This window comes from Schistocerca piceifrons, chromosome 1 (assembly GCF_021461385.2).
Source record: "Schistocerca piceifrons isolate TAMUIC-IGC-003096 chromosome 1, iqSchPice1.1, whole genome shotgun sequence".
In the NCBI taxonomy this organism is placed as follows: domain Eukaryota; kingdom Metazoa; phylum Arthropoda; class Insecta; order Orthoptera; family Acrididae; genus Schistocerca; species Schistocerca piceifrons.
In genome coordinates, this window is record NC_060138.1 from 685,734,825 (window position 1) to 685,750,600 (window position 15,776).

The following is a 15,776-nucleotide window of genomic DNA, read 5'->3' on the forward strand; positions in this document are numbered from 1 at the left end:
TATGTCGGTTGATTCATTCTGACGTCACACATAAGGTCACTCAAGGTGCACATTTGTTTACACCAATTGCACTTCAGGGTCTTACCCCTTAGATAGCTTATCTTCACTGCGACTACTATGCATTCCCAGGATCTTCCGCTGTCCACATTAGGGGACTGAGCCTGCTGCTACACAATCACAGAGAGAAAATAGAAAGGAAGAGAGAGTTACACATTTGGAAATAAATGTGTGCCTTGAGTGACATGGTGTGCGACAACAGAATGAATAAACCAACACATACCGATCACAAAAGGCCAAAAATGTTATTCCTTGTGCATTCATAAAATGCATTTCATGTCACTCAAGTGCAAATGTAAATTTTACATTAGACTATTTACATCTGAAGATGTACTCACAGGGTCCGAAATGCATCATGTATTTAATAAAACACGAAAAAATTTGTGACTGAAAGCGCTTTTACTCAAACTTCCTTAACGTAGCAGGTTGGAATTTTTTTAATGCATCATATATCTGCAATGAAATGTAAGAGGTCTACAGAAAGCATGTCAATTTCACCAAATTATAACAAAACTGTAAGAAACTGTTATTACATAGCGATGTTAATAATTTGCTATGATGCAGGACTAATTTGAAAATGGTTTATGAAAACTTAAGGTCATGTGATTCTGAACTCAGTCAGTAAATTAATATGTGACAATTCACTCCCCTTTTTCAGGCATTTTCTAACGAATTTCCTCTTTCTAATTGTTAAAATCTGGTTGCCAACTGATAATAATCTTGGTGGTATGTGAGTTGCTTTATCATATTTAAGCTTTGACAAACTAGTAGTGTCACTAAACATTGAACGTATGCAAGTCACTTTTAAGGGGCCTGCACACGTTCAATGCTTGTTGACATTATTAGTCTGTCAGACCTTCAAGATATTAAAGAGACCTCACACTATCAATAACACTGAAAACAGCTGTCAGTTGACAATGCGATTTTACAAACTTAAGATATCGAAGACTCAAAAGAAAGTGTGTGCTGCAGTCATATTAGCAAGCAACAAAGAACAATGAAAATGACGAAATGGGTCCGAGATTGGTTGAAAAAAGGAGTGACTGGCCACATGCTGATTTACTGACTGAAATCGGAACCAGCAATCCGAAAAATTTCCAGAAATTATTTTCCAATGAGATCTGCATTATTCAACAAGTTATTTGTGTTGACATGAGATAAAACACAGAAGCAAAATACGTTAATGACAGAGGCAGTCGCATTGGACAAGAGACAAGACTGCCTACAATATATCAGACCACAACACAGACACCAAGATGATGGGAGTCTTAGGCCAAATACAGACATCAGAAAAAGTTTTGCATCACTTCGGTTCCGAGAGTTCCAGAACCTGTACAGAAAATTGGAATACAGATCAACAAACATTATTTACGCCCTCTTTATTGCGCATGAAAACCTCACGTTGTATGTTGTACCACCATACTGCGAGACCTTCAGAGGTAGTGGTCCAGATTGCTGTACACACCGGTACCTCTAATTCCCAGTAGCACATCCTCTTGCATTGATGCATGCATTTATTCGTCATGGCATACTGTCCACAAGTTCATCAAGGCATTGTTGGTCCAGATTGCCCCACTCCTCAAGAGCGATTTGGTTTAGATCCCTCATAGTGGTTGGTGGGTGACATCGTCCATAAACAGCACTTTTAAACCTATCCCAGGAATATTCGATAGGGTGCATGTCTGAAAAACATGCTGGCCACTCTAGTCGAGCGATTTCGTTATCCTGAAGGAAGTCATTCACAAGACGTGTACGATGGGGGGCGCGAATTGTCATCCATGAAGAGGAATGCCTCGCCAATATGCTGCCGATATGGTTGCACTAGCGGTCGGATTATGGCATTCACGTATCGTTCAGCCGTTATGGCGCCTTCCATGACCACCAGCGACGTATGTCGGCCCTACATAATGCCACCCCAAAACAGCAGGGAACCTTCACCTTGCTGCACTCGCTGGACAATGTATCTAAGACGTTCAGCCTGACCGGGTTGCCTCCAAACACGTCTCCCACGATTGTCTGGTTGAAGGCATTTTCGAGACTCTCCAGTGAAGAGAACATGCTGCCAAACCTGAGCGGTCCATTGGCATGTTGGGCCCATCTGTACCGCACTGTATGGTGTTGTTTGCAAAGATGGACCACGCCATGGACGTCTGAAGTGAAGTTGCGCATCATGCAGCCTATTGTGTACAGTTTGAGTCGTAACACGACGTCCTGTGGCTGCACGAAAAGCATTATTCAACATGGTGGTGTTGCTGTCAGGGTTCCTCTCAACCATAATCCATAGGCAGCGATCATCAAATGCAGTAGTAGCCCTTGGGCGGCTTGAGCAAAGCATGTCATCGACAGTTCCTGTCTCTCTGTATTCCCTCCATGTCCGAACGACATCACTTTGGTTCACACAGAGACGCCTGGACATTTCCCATCTTGAGAGCCCTTCCTGGCACAAAGTAACAATGCGGACGCGATCGAACCGCGGTATTGACCGTCTAGGCATGGTTGAACTACAGACAACAAGAGCCGTGTACCTTCTTCCTGGTGGAATGATTGGAACTGATGGCTGTTGGACTCCTCCATCTAATAAGCGCTGCTCGTGTGTGGTTGTTCACTTCTTTGGGTGGGTTTAGTGACATCTCTGAACAGTCACAGGGTCTGCGTCTGTGATATAATATCCATAGTCAATGTCTATCTTCAGGAGTTCTGGGAACTGGGGTGATGCAAAACTCTTTTTGATGTGTGTATTTCAGTGGTACCCTAATATGAATTATTTACAAACTTCATAAATGGAAAGTAGATTCTAAATTGCGTAATAAATGTCATATTGTTTTGTATTTTTCTATATTGAAACTGAAATAAAAAGTTGTGCTAAAGTCACAAATTATGTAATAAGCACTATGACAAAGTAAAATTTCGATATGCAACTCAAAATCAAATCCAAACAGACCACTACACAACATATGCAAATGACATATTTGGACACTAATAATAATTTGCAAAATAGAAGCTACATAGAAATATTAAGTGAAGGGTGCAGCTAAAGCTGAAACTTGTATTAAACAACATGCAGTTAATTCTAGTCACTGTCATTATGTAATATGATAGAAGTGGTTTGATTTTGAGTACCTGTTGAATTTATTTGCTGCTCAGTTTCGCCACTTTGCATTTTGTTATTTTTGCTGCAATGTCACCTTGGGTTCCTCTTTATCGTTTTACTAGTGTTCGACCAATTTCCTTTAAAACACACTTTTGATTCAAGATTTTTGTATAATTATTAACAAAAATATTTGAAAGCACTTTAATACTTTTCTTGATTATTGTTTTTAATGGAATGCCACATTTGCACACATCAATGAGGTTACTAATGCCATTTTCACACAATGCAGTTGCTAAGGCAAGTATTGCATCTCTTTGATTTTCAAGTTTGACAAATTCTGATTCATATGTGCTGCTAATCAGAACTTGAAAACGTTTATATATAAGGAAATCATTATAGAACAAGGATACTTTAATCCCCCATGATTCAGTTGGTTGCAATAGGAAAGGAGTTCTTTGGTTTCACACTGCAACAAAATTTCATCCTCTGTCTGTAACATTCCTTCACAATTTGAGCATTCTCCACATTTTCTCAGCTTTTCAAGCAGTTTTGCTAGTGTAGCTATCAGTACAAACCTCGACTTTCAAATCTACATCCTTCATGGGAATTTTTGCTAGTTCCTCTAGAGCAGGTTCTAATTTATCTAAATTTTCATACGTTTGGTGTTAATTTACTTTTACTGCAAAATCATTTAAAGTAAATTCGCCATGTTTAATAGATCTGAGCTTTAATAGACTTGCTACTTTGTGTTTCCTCTCAGATTCCAAGATTTGCACAAGTGAAACATTATATGTGCAGCCACTTAGCCTTCTATAAGCTCCAAATCTTGCTTCTAAGGCATCAGTGTGTAATTTTACTGTAAGAATGTAGGACCTGTTGTATGTGTTAAAAATATATCTGCATAACTGAACTGACGTTGCAAGTATGTGGGAGAAAGCAGTATATGTTTCATTGGTTAGTTTTCCATGAGTAGACAATGCATGACAGTTGTCAAGATATGTTTTCAAATATTCAAGAAACAGAAGTTTGGAGTCAGTAGGTCCAGTGATTGGGCTAGCATTATCATCTGATGTGTATTTGCCTTTCATGGGATGCTGCACATTAGAAACTAAGCACCATTTAACGATCAATTTCAAAAACTGAATAGTGTCATCAGAAATCTCAATCCCCAGGCTTTTCAAAATTTCTAGTCCTGCCACAGTTTTAGAATCAAAAACACTGAGAGCAAGATATACTGCCTTTCTCACTAACTTTGGAGCAAGTTTGAACAGTTCATTTTTCTCAGAATGAAACAGGTTCTTCAAATCTGAAAATTTTGCTTCACTGACATTATATTCATATGCAGCATTCCCTTCTTTACTGTGTAGAAAGGCATTGAGGAAAGCAAATGTATCCTCAATATTTGGCATTATGAATGATTCATTTTTTCCATTCAACTAGTTATTTCTGATACACTTTTGCAAGTGCACACTGTCAAACAGAAGAAAGAGAAGTTTGGATGGAGCAATTGGATTTGTAATATAGGGCTGTAAAGTTCCACCACACATAAGCTGATACATTTTCCTATTACTGCTATGGTTATCTGTTACCAGGCATATTACATCATTTCCAAGCTCATACATGATCTTTAATATGTCAATTGTCATTTTCAGTAGTGTATCAGAATTAACATTTTTTACAGGAAAGAGAGCTATTACTTCTTTATAATCAGAATGTAAAGATGATGCCATGAAAACCTGCATTGTATCTGCTGCTGTAGTTTCTGAAGTATTCTCAGCAACGCCAAGTATCTTTCCTGCCTTATAAGAGAATTTTGAGTTAACATAAACTTCATATAGCATCACTGAAATTACCAAGTCATTTTCTTGAAGAAATTTATTTTTTCCCTCAAAAAAGCTATCTGTGATGGACCAATACAAGGTTTGTTTGGACCCATTTTGCTTAGGAACTGCCTTAAATAGACAGGATGAGGTAATGTTAACACATTTATTTTTCTTAAGTGATGGTAGGCACCAGGAAATGAAAACCAAATGGTTGCTGCCCATGTCAAAAGCTCAGGAGAATATCTACTTTGCTTTGTTATTGTAAGTTGTAATTGCTCCAAAAAAATTCTATTTTAGGGGCTATTTCTTCATCAAAATCACTACCAGCTTTTATTGCTTGTTTGAGAACATTGACTAAAATTATGATCTTGTCAATGGTACCAATAGAGCTATTGTGAAACCATTTAGGTGACTCCCCATATTGTCAAATTTCGTCCATTTGTCACATTTCAAGTTCTCTTGCTCCCCAGACTGTAATAACCTATCAAGGTTTCTGTAGGCAAACACACATTTTTGTGAAACCCTTTTACTTCCAAGGAACTTGATATCTTGAAACACACAGAAACTAATGGCACATCACTGACTGAATCATCCTTTAATTTAATATTAGATAAGTAGTAATCCTTTACTAAAAATGTAAATGGATAAACATTCCTTTTCTGCACTTTGCTTTTAATATACTGGAAGTCAGGTAGGTTGCCATTTTCGCACCAATTACTGAAACTACATTCATCACGTTCCAGTAGCTGTTGAACACGATCTTCAGGATTCTTCCTTTCCTTAGGAACTGGTACTGTGTGATAAGAAGGTTGGAGTCTAGTGAAGCAGGGTTACAAACCGTCGGTTTTGACCAATGATGTCATACATTAGTCATAGATAGTAATGTCTTCACTTCGAGGCATAGATAATAAAACAGTTCTGTGTTCCAGATAAGGCCGGTATTACACTATCAAATTTCTTTGTCAACGATTTGATCAAAGATGTGATCAAATATTCTGTCAAATATATTTGACAAAGATCTTTGACGTAGCGCTAGAAATTTTTCGTCAAAGTTCAAGATGGCTGACAACAACTTGTTATTAACCGCAGCAGTTGCACGTACCACAATTGCATTGTGTGCACATGTGGAAAAGAAGTGGAAGAAAAAAAGGAACCATACATATGAGGTTGACAGTCTTAAATTCCTGGGATTACAACTTGATAATAAATTCAGCTGGGAGGAGCACACCACAGAACTGCAGAGACGCTTTAACAAATCTGTATTTGCAATTCGAGTGTTAGCATACATAGGCAACATAAAATGAAAAAGCTTGCATACTTTGCCTACTTTCATTCCATAATGTCATAAGGGATAATATTTTGGGGTAAGTCTTGAAGTCAAACAAAAGTTTTCAGAGTCCAAAAGCGTGAAACACGTATTATTTGTGGAGTAAATTCACGGCAAATTATTGAAGATGAGTGTTCCTGAGTAGTGGACCCCTTTTTGAACTAAAGTAAGTGCTTTTAAGTCCTTGTGCAGATCCTTTTTGTTCCTGGTATTGTATATATGAACTGAGTTGTTTGCTGGAAAAAGAGATATATTATTTAGGACAAATGTCATTAAGGAGTAAATATACTGAGAGCCAGTTGTTAGTATACCGTTCTTTGAGAGGTTTCTGCAGGACGTCCGTGAATTTACTCCACAAATAATACGTATTTCACTCTTTTGGACTCTGAAAATTTTTGTTTGACTTCAAGACTTACCCCAAAATATTATCCCATATGACATTATGGAATGAAAGTAGGCAAAGTATGCAAGCTTTTTCATTTTATGTTGCCTATGTATGCTAACACTCGAATTGCAAATACAGATTTGTTAAGGCGTTTCTGCAGTTCTGTGGTGTGCTCCTCCCAACTGAATTTATTATCAAGTTGTAATCCCAGGAATTTAAGACTGTCAACCTCGTATGTATGGTTCCTTTTTTTCCCCCACTTCTTTTCCACATGTGCACACAATGCAATTGTGGTACGTGCAACTGCTGCGGTTAATAACAAGTTGCCAGCCATCTTGAAATTTGACGAAAAATTTGATGACAGTGTAATACCCCTTCTAGCACTACGTCAAAGACCTTTGTCAAATATATTTGACAGAATATTTGATCACATCTTTTATCAAATCTTTGACAAAGAAATTTGATAGTGTAATACCGGCCTAAGCAGTATCATTGTACATTAAAATAATTGAATGTGATTCTAAAAGTGATCGCTTCATATTGCTGAAAATGTTCTTCATGTGATTTAACTAAATTAATTGGGTGTTTCTTATTCGTTCGGTACCTAATTTCTTTTGGAGTGATATTGAGGTAATTTGGACTATTAGTTTCTTATTGTAGAACAATTTTGGTGTCTTATTTTCGTTTGTTGGAATGGATTTGTCTTTTGCAATTGACCTTGATGATTTACGACAAGCTATGGGCGAAGACATGTTGACCACAACTAGTTGCTTGCAAATATATTTTCTTATTGCTGAATACGTTCGATGTCGTGAGTGCGGCGAACATATGCGCCTCACCAGTGTATCTCGTCGCCATACTTCACGACTTATTTGTATAGAGGTGCAGCAGAGATAGGTTGTGGCGATCCATTAGGAGGGGAATGTGGTTCGAGAAATCTAAGCTCACCCTGAGAGACATTATGAAAATCGCTTGCTGTTGGTGTTTAAGGTATCCTATGTGACTCTGTGTGCATGAATGTTGTGTGACTATGGTAGTAGACTGGTACTCTTTTTGTAGGGAAGTTTGTGGGGAATACATGAAATATAGGGGGCCGTTTGGGGGGGCCGGGTGTTATGGTCGAAACTGACGAATCACATTTTGGCAGAAGTAAGTACAACAGGGGGGAACCTCCGGTGGGATTATGGGTTTGGGGGGCAGTTGTTTCAGGTCAGCATTGGGACAATGTAGTGTTCAAAGTAGTACTGAATAGAAGTAAGGAAGTTTAGGTTAGCTTAATTGACAATCACGTTGAAGAGGTTTCTATTGTTATTTCAGATGGATTTTCTTCATATAGTGATTTAGGGGATAGGGGTTATCAACATTTTGTTGTAAATCACAACACTGAGTTTAGACCAATATCCACAGAGGCTTGCACAAATAGTATAGAGGGTTATTGGTCAGCAGTGAACTCTCTTGTAGGGAAAGGGAAACGTCAGATTTCGACACTTCAAAGCCACTTAAACGAGTATTTGTGGAGACACAGTATTCTGCGGACATATTGCCCATTTAAATGTTTTATTAAACATATTGGCAAACTGTACCATCTCAAATATCTCAGCTAATTTCACAATTTGGGAGGGGGGGGGGGGGAGGGGGAGGAGAGCAAGGGGGGGTATGAATGTGTGTGTGTGTGTGTGTGTGTGTGTGTGTGAGAGAGAGAGAGAGAGAGAGAGAGAGAGAGAGAGAGTTTTCGTAATGTTGTGTTTGTTGTGAATGTAGGTACGTGATTTTCGTTAATGTCTTTCTAGGCAAACTTCGGTTGTTCCACGATATTTCCGTCTGGTAAGTTCACTTTTCCATTTGCTTCTTTTACTGTATTTCACTATTTTGACGTATTTCATTGTTTTATTACTCCAATATGTGTATTTTTGTGTAGTGAAGTACGTTATAGAAATTTCTCCGTTGTCGATCTTCTTTCTTTTCCCAGATCTAGTATCAGTACAATATTTTCGAATCTGTACTTGCTATATTAAAGGCGAAATCCCCCACACAACTAAAATTTATATCCCATCCTTCACTTCACCTTTACACTGACGCTATATATGTCAATTGGAGAGCAAGAAACAAATGTTGCACATAGCTATATAGCTCAAGTACAGAATGGGATACTATTGGCGTCTAAGGCGACAAAAAAATTTACCCCATAGTGAAGTACGGGATACAAATTGTATATGTGTCGTCCTATTGCCTCTTCATGTAGTTCAACTGAGGTACAGATTACAAATGTAACGTGCGTCTATTTCCACCTTTTTGTTAGCAGTGTACATACACAGAGATCAACGGAAGTATGGTATAAAAATATTACGTACGTAGCCCCTTCTGTCATGAATAATACTGATATGTATGCAAGAACAGACTGTTAGTGATAGTGAGAGGCCGGCCGCTGTGACCGAGTGGTTCTAGGCGCTTCAGCGCGGAACCGTGCTGCTGCTACGGTCGCAGGTTCGAATCCTGCTTCAGGCATGGATGTGTGTGATGTCTTTAGGTAGGTTAGGTTTAAGTAGTTCTAAGTCTAGGGGACTGCTGACCTCAGATGTTAAGTCCCATAGTGCCTAGAGCCTTTTTTTTTACAGTGGAGATGAAATAAACAACACATCTACAATTTGTATCCTGTGTTCCATTTAGGGCTTACTGAAGCAGAGGATACATCGTTCAAATAGACAACAGGACAGTAATGCTAGTGAAAATGAAGAAATCGATGAACGCTAAACTTGTATCCCGCACTGCACTTAAGCAATAGAGTTCGAATGAGCTTCGAGATACAGCTCATGTATATGTGACGTGATGTATTCTTTGCTACTAATATATTTCATTAATTATTTCGTTTTATTTTCCAGTAAAATAATAAGATACAAATACATGAGATCGTTAACAATAAAATACTACTGGCCTTTATAAATGTCAACTATAGTTTTCGTCTCTCGCATTCATTTTTTTCTGAACATTCTTCTCAGCTCTTACATCTGTGTAATAAATGCTCTCTGGCCAATTCTGATGTCATTGGTCAAAGCTGACGGGTTGTATCCCTGCTTCACTAGACCCGAAGGTTGATTAGAAAATATAGTTGAAGTTGCATCATTTGTTATTTTTGGTATTTTTCGTGGCACATGTATTGGTTCACTATTTTCCACAGGAAAAATGTCTTCCCTGACCACAAACCTAGGTTCAAAATACTTAATGCATACCACAGTTTTATCGTTAACTTCAAAATTATCTCTATGAATTAGTTTAATCTATACTACTGGCCATTAAAATTGCTACACAACGAAGATGACGTGCTACAAACACGAAATTTAACCAACAGGAAGAAGATGTAGTGATACGCAAATGATTAGCTTTTCAGAGCATTCATACAAGGTTGGCGCTGGTGGCGACACCTACTACGTGCTGGAAAGTTTCCAACCGATTTCTCATACACAAACAGCAGTTGACCGGCGTTGCCTGGTGAAACGTTGTTGTGGTGCCTCGTGTAGGGAGGAGAAATGTGTACCATCACGTTTCCGACTTTGATAAAGGTCGGATTGTAGCCTTTCGCGATTGCGGTTTATCGTATCGCGACATTGCTGCTCGCGTTGGTCGAGATCCAATGAATGACTGTTAGCAGAATATGGAATCGGTCGGTTCAGGAGGGTAATACGGAACGCAGTGCTGGATCCCAACAGCCTTGTATCACTAGCAGTCGAGATGACAGACCTCTTATCTGCATTGCTGTAACGGATCGTGCAGCCACGTCTAGATCCCTTAGTCAACAGATGGGGACGTTTGCAAGACAACAACCATCTGCACGAACAGTTCGACGACGTTTGGAGCAGCATGGACTGTCAGCTCGTAGACCATGGCTGCAGTTACCCTTGACGCTGCATCACAGACAGGATTGCCTGCGATGGTGTACTCAACGACGAACCTGGGTGCATGAATGGCAAAACATCATTTTTTTTTTTTCAGATGAATCCAGGTTCTGTTTACAGCATCATGATGGTCGCATCCGTGTTTGGCGACATCGCGGTGAACGCACATTGGAAGCGTGTATTCGTCATCGCCATACTGGCGTATCACGCGGCGTGATGGTATGGGGTGCCATTGGTTACACATCTCGGTCACCTCTTGTTCACATTGACGGCACTTTGAACAGTGGACGTTACATTTCAGATTTGTTACGACCCATGGCTCTACCCTTCATTCGATCCCTGCGAAACCCTACATTTCAGCAGGATATTGCAGGTCCTGTACGGGCCTTTCTGGACACAGAAAATATACGACTGCTGCCCTGACCAGCACCGTCTCCACATCTCTCACCAACTGAAAACGTCTGGTCAATGGTGGCCAAGCAACTGGTTCGTTACAATACGCCAGTCACTGCTCTTGATGAACTGTGGTATCGTGTTGAAGCTGCATGGTAGCTGTACCTGTACACACCTTCCAAGCTCTGTTTGATTCAATGCCCAGGCGTATCAAGGTCGTTATTACGGCCAGAGGTGGTTGTTCTGGGTACTGATTTCTCACGATCTATGCACCCAAATTGCGTGAAAATGTAATCGCATGTCAGTTCTAGTATAATATATGTCTAATGAATACCCATTTATCATCTGCATTTCTTCTTGGTCTAGCAATTTTAATGGGCAGTGGTGTACTTTTCCTCAATGCTGTTTCTTTTGGAAACTTAAATGTTGAATTATCGTATGTTATGCCGTAATTGGATTTACATCCTGGTACACAACAGCTACGACCCATCGCAAGACCAGTTTACACTTTAATTTATTCCGATCTTATCAGAGAATCTAGAAAATAAATACTAGCATAGCACTTGTGACGACATTCACAGCATATAGCATAAATAATTGGTAGTAATAAATGCTTTCGCTAATAATCTTTCGAACGTCACGTATACAATGTTACACACACACACACACACACACACACACACACACACGTTACGGAAACACATGCACGGCTTGTTTGTTTCCCCCACGATTGCCGCCATATTGTCAACTATCGATATCTGCCGTAAGGCTCGATTTATTGTAGGTGGTCTTAACAAGAGAGCAGGAGTAAGTGGGAGTAACTTCCAGATGTCTGGCGACAGATTGGACATACTAATGCTCGCAGTTTAGTTCTGTAATATCAGGAAGCACAATTAGTAAAATGTTATAGAAACTTGTGAAGCAATTATGTCTACTTGGGAAGGAGCTTTTCAGGCAATTAGCGTACATTTTTTAACGCTTTACGTTAATTTTGTGAAACTGACATGCATTTCGCAAACCTCTTCCTAATCATTGCAGGAATACGACGTATTTTTCGAATTTCGAACATTTTTCAAAACTACTACGCAACAAAATATATTCTGTACGTTCCAGTTAATGAAATAAACAATGAGGTAGAGAATCCTCCGTTAACCATCATATATTAGCATATCCAATGATTATCCTTGCATAAGCCTATTACAATTCTTGTCTGATAAGGCTCCTTAAAAGTGGAATCTGTGGTATGAAATACACAAAGGCAAATTTTAAAAAATGAACAGCTCACACTAACGTTCCTGAAGAGCTGTCAACATCTGACTGTAAAATATTGTCAAATCATCCATATTTCACCTCACACATTCAGTGTGTACTGACAACACAGAATATTTTGTGGTTCATCAATATAGCTCATCCGTATTTCTAGTATTGACAATGCGTCAATACCCACCATCAGACGGTCAATATATTTACAGTTTGATAGTATTGTGGAACGTTTGAGCACCCCTTTAGGTCCTATAAAAAATAACCTCCTTGAATCTGTCATTGGAAATGCGTCGTGGAGGGTTTTGACGTTTCGTCCCCTTCCGTTGCGTCAAGTGTGAATAGACCTTAATTATTTTATTTATTTTCTCACATCGTTGTTTGACAAAGGCTTTGATACCAGGCTCAGTTTCATTTTCGTGGTTTGAGCAAATTCTTGAATTTTCTATTTGACAATTTACAGTTCTGTGGCTGTCAAAAAAAAAAAGTTCCGTACAGTTGAGTAGAGATATCTCCAGCGCACTTTGTTTGAATACATTCAGTGAAGAGTTTGTTTTGGAATGCTTTGAAAATTCGACAATCCCCGAGTTATGTGAAGCAATGTGACACGAATGGGAAAAGGAGTGTTAGGACAATACAAAGCGTTAACATGCAGGGAATAGCGTTTGCTGTAATTGTGGCAATTGGCCTAGCAGCAGTTGCGTATTTTGCATCAGTACAGCGTCCTTTGACTCACGGTCCAGCTGACTCCAGTGATTATGAACCAAGAAATTCGTGGTTAGTAATTACTTTTTCGTTGTCATGAATTACAACTGTGTGTTTTGGAGTGAACAACTGTCATTCGTGTGCTTAGTTTCATTGTAATTGTACTACCATGTTAGATTGCGGTATGAATCATGCGAAATGTATTGTTTGCCTGGTTTCAACCATAGAAATAAATTTTGTAAAACGTTAGAATCTGTGTTGTATGTATAACAGTTGCTTTGCCAGATTTCAGACAGGACAGTTTCCCTTACTTAGTCTTAGTTTTTGTTTCTTCTGTTAAATGAAACGAGTGATATTCTTATCTCCTTCATTATTACGTCCATAAGTTTGGGTTTTTTGAAACTATTGGAAATTTCGTACTAGGATGGTAAGTAATCTAAGAGGTTGAGTAGTTTGCGAATGATTATTTTTGACTTGACGCAAATTTAGTTCCTGATTTATTTGCTTTACAGTTGACGGCTTACTGAGTAATTTGATTCGTAGAAATCGTTAGCTGCGAAGTTTCTGAATTAAAATTGCCAAATGTCAATGTATGGCTGCCTCAAATTTACGCTTTGGTTACGGGAATTTTAGTAAGCTCTAAGTTTTCTATTAGTTTGGCCTCTGACAATCCATTCACTGTTGACTTTTTTATGTAATATGATTTTACCTACTCAGTCAATACATTAAAACTTATCAGTCGATACATTAAAACTTAATCGGAAGCATCCACCTTTAATATATATTTGACTTACAGCCACTACAAGTGTCGTACCGAATTGAAGTTTATTCTCACACGCTGCCTGTTCAGTAATGATGAAATAAACATACTGCCTTAAGTACTGTTGTCCCAGTGACTAAATGAAAGTAGTTCCTTTTTTTCTGTGCAACTCACCCTGCGCTCTCTCTCTCTCTCTCTCTCTCTCTCTCTCTGTGTGTGTGTGTGTGTGTGTGTGTGTGTGTGTGTGTGTGTGTGTGTGTGTGTGTGTGTGTAAGGGGGGGGAGGGGTAATGTGCTATATTTTACTTGGCTTACACTGCTCATTCTAGCAGTTGAACAAATATTTCATTATGTTCTTTCAATATTCATGTAGGACACCCCAGAGGGAATCAACTGGCTGTACACAGCAGCGCAAGAAAAAGAAGAAAAATACAGTCTGTCCAATATGTTTCGAGGAAATTGTACCAGGCCCCAAAGTAAGGGAACTACAATGTGACCATTGGCTCCATAATGAATGTGCAATGAGATGGTTCATGGAGGTGAGATCATAAATGAAGAGTATTCAGCCAGTTTCAATCTGTATTTGCTTAAATTTGACAGCAAATAATCAGTTTTAGGAATCATTACCATCCAACCGTATCTAATGTAAATGAAATTTTAAACGAATGTTGAGATCAAGATAAAGAAAAAAAAATTAAATCAACATTTTAGGTAGATTTTAGTATAGGGCTGCAAAATGCCATAAGAGTTACATGACGATTTTGGCCAAACTTCAAGGTGGCTTGAAATTGAAAGTAGTAGTACTGTTAATGTGAAATATTTGGGTTGGTCACACAACTTTTTGTATTTGTTAACAGTTTGAGGCCATATCTTTCACTGTTTAAGTGCTATGTGAGACCAGATTTGGCAACAACTTTGTGACTGCTTTAATTTTTGAACAAACAAGGTATAAATAGTGCCCTTTAATTGTTCTCTATGAGAAGTTACTTGTTAGCAATTCTACCAAAATATAGCAGTTGTTTCCGAGTATTCTAGAAACAGTGTGTCTGAGAATGACTGCTTGGATAAGTAGTACTTTTTTCAGTAAATTTGTATAAATCTAGTATAGACAAGTGGTAGCTTGAGCTCCTTTTTGAATCACAACCAAGTAATTAGCCATTTTTGAGGCAGTGAATGCACTTGTTAGTGTATGAGTATATTATGTCACTGTGTTGGGAAACGTATGTGTGGGTCATAGCAGTTTATTGCCACCTTTTATAGTAAAGTCTTCAATAAAAATGAAACTGTTTTGTTCCCCAAGACAGCTTCAAAGCATTGTTGTAAAAGGGTGGCTAATTAAGATTAGTTTAGGATAGGTGATCTAAATGCTGGTGCTTATATACCAAATAGCTCAGTTTGTTGTTTGACTAAAGAGAATGCTATCAGGACTTTTTTGATAATTTTAAGAAAGACTGTAGTCTGAGTGAATTCCAACATGATCAAACGAGACTTCTGCAGGTACACTCCAGTTATGCCTAGGAGCAGTTTTTGTAATCTGCTTTGATCGCTAATCCTTTTGCAAAAACAGATCATGCATTTGAAAGGGGCTTGATAGCTGAAAGCTCACAGAAAGTGTGCCCAGTATGCCAGAATGAGATTCACAAGAAACTTTCTGTACTGTTGCCTTTCTGAAAGGTCTCAGATGCTGATGGTGATGAAAAAATTGAAATTGCAGTAATGGTCATTTCAGGTTTGTCATCCTCCAAAATGTCAATTTGAAAATATTTAGCCTTATGAAATTTAAAGTGCAAGATTTTGCAAGTAGAAAATAAATTTTATAGTCAGATCACAATATCTGATGTGCTTAAGACAGATACATTATACTGCAAATTAGTGATTAATAACAATGCTGATACTGTGTTGATTATCATTACCTGCTGAGGGAGTTGAAACAAAAAAAATGGGAGTAAATTCAAATGCTCAGAATTGTAAGTGTTAACACCCTCCAAAACATTAGCTCATACTGTGACTGGATTCTGAATTTACAGTTTCAAACAGAATTGATTTTTACATTAGGGCATGTGTCAAATTGAGGAATGTGTTTTTC

General features: G+C 38.5%; 1 protein-coding gene across 2 annotated transcripts in view; it reads left to right on the forward strand.

Moving 5' to 3' along the window:
• The first annotated feature begins 12,732 nt into the window (after window positions 1-12,732).
• LOC124709453 (probable E3 ubiquitin-protein ligase ATL44) overlaps window positions 12,733-15,776 on the forward strand; it is a 63,065-nt gene continuing 60,021 nt past the window's right edge. The window contains exons 1-2 of one of the 2 annotated variants that reach the window (XM_047240841.1): window positions 12,733-13,003; window positions 14,064-14,166. In XM_047240841.1, coding sequence (XP_047096797.1) covers window positions 12,876-13,003; window positions 14,064-14,166 — 231 coding nt within the window. In that variant the 5' untranslated portion in view covers window positions 12,733-12,875. Of the gene's footprint in view, window positions 13,004-14,063; window positions 14,230-15,776 lie in introns of both variants that reach the window. The other variant, XM_047240840.1, reaches the window with a different exon arrangement.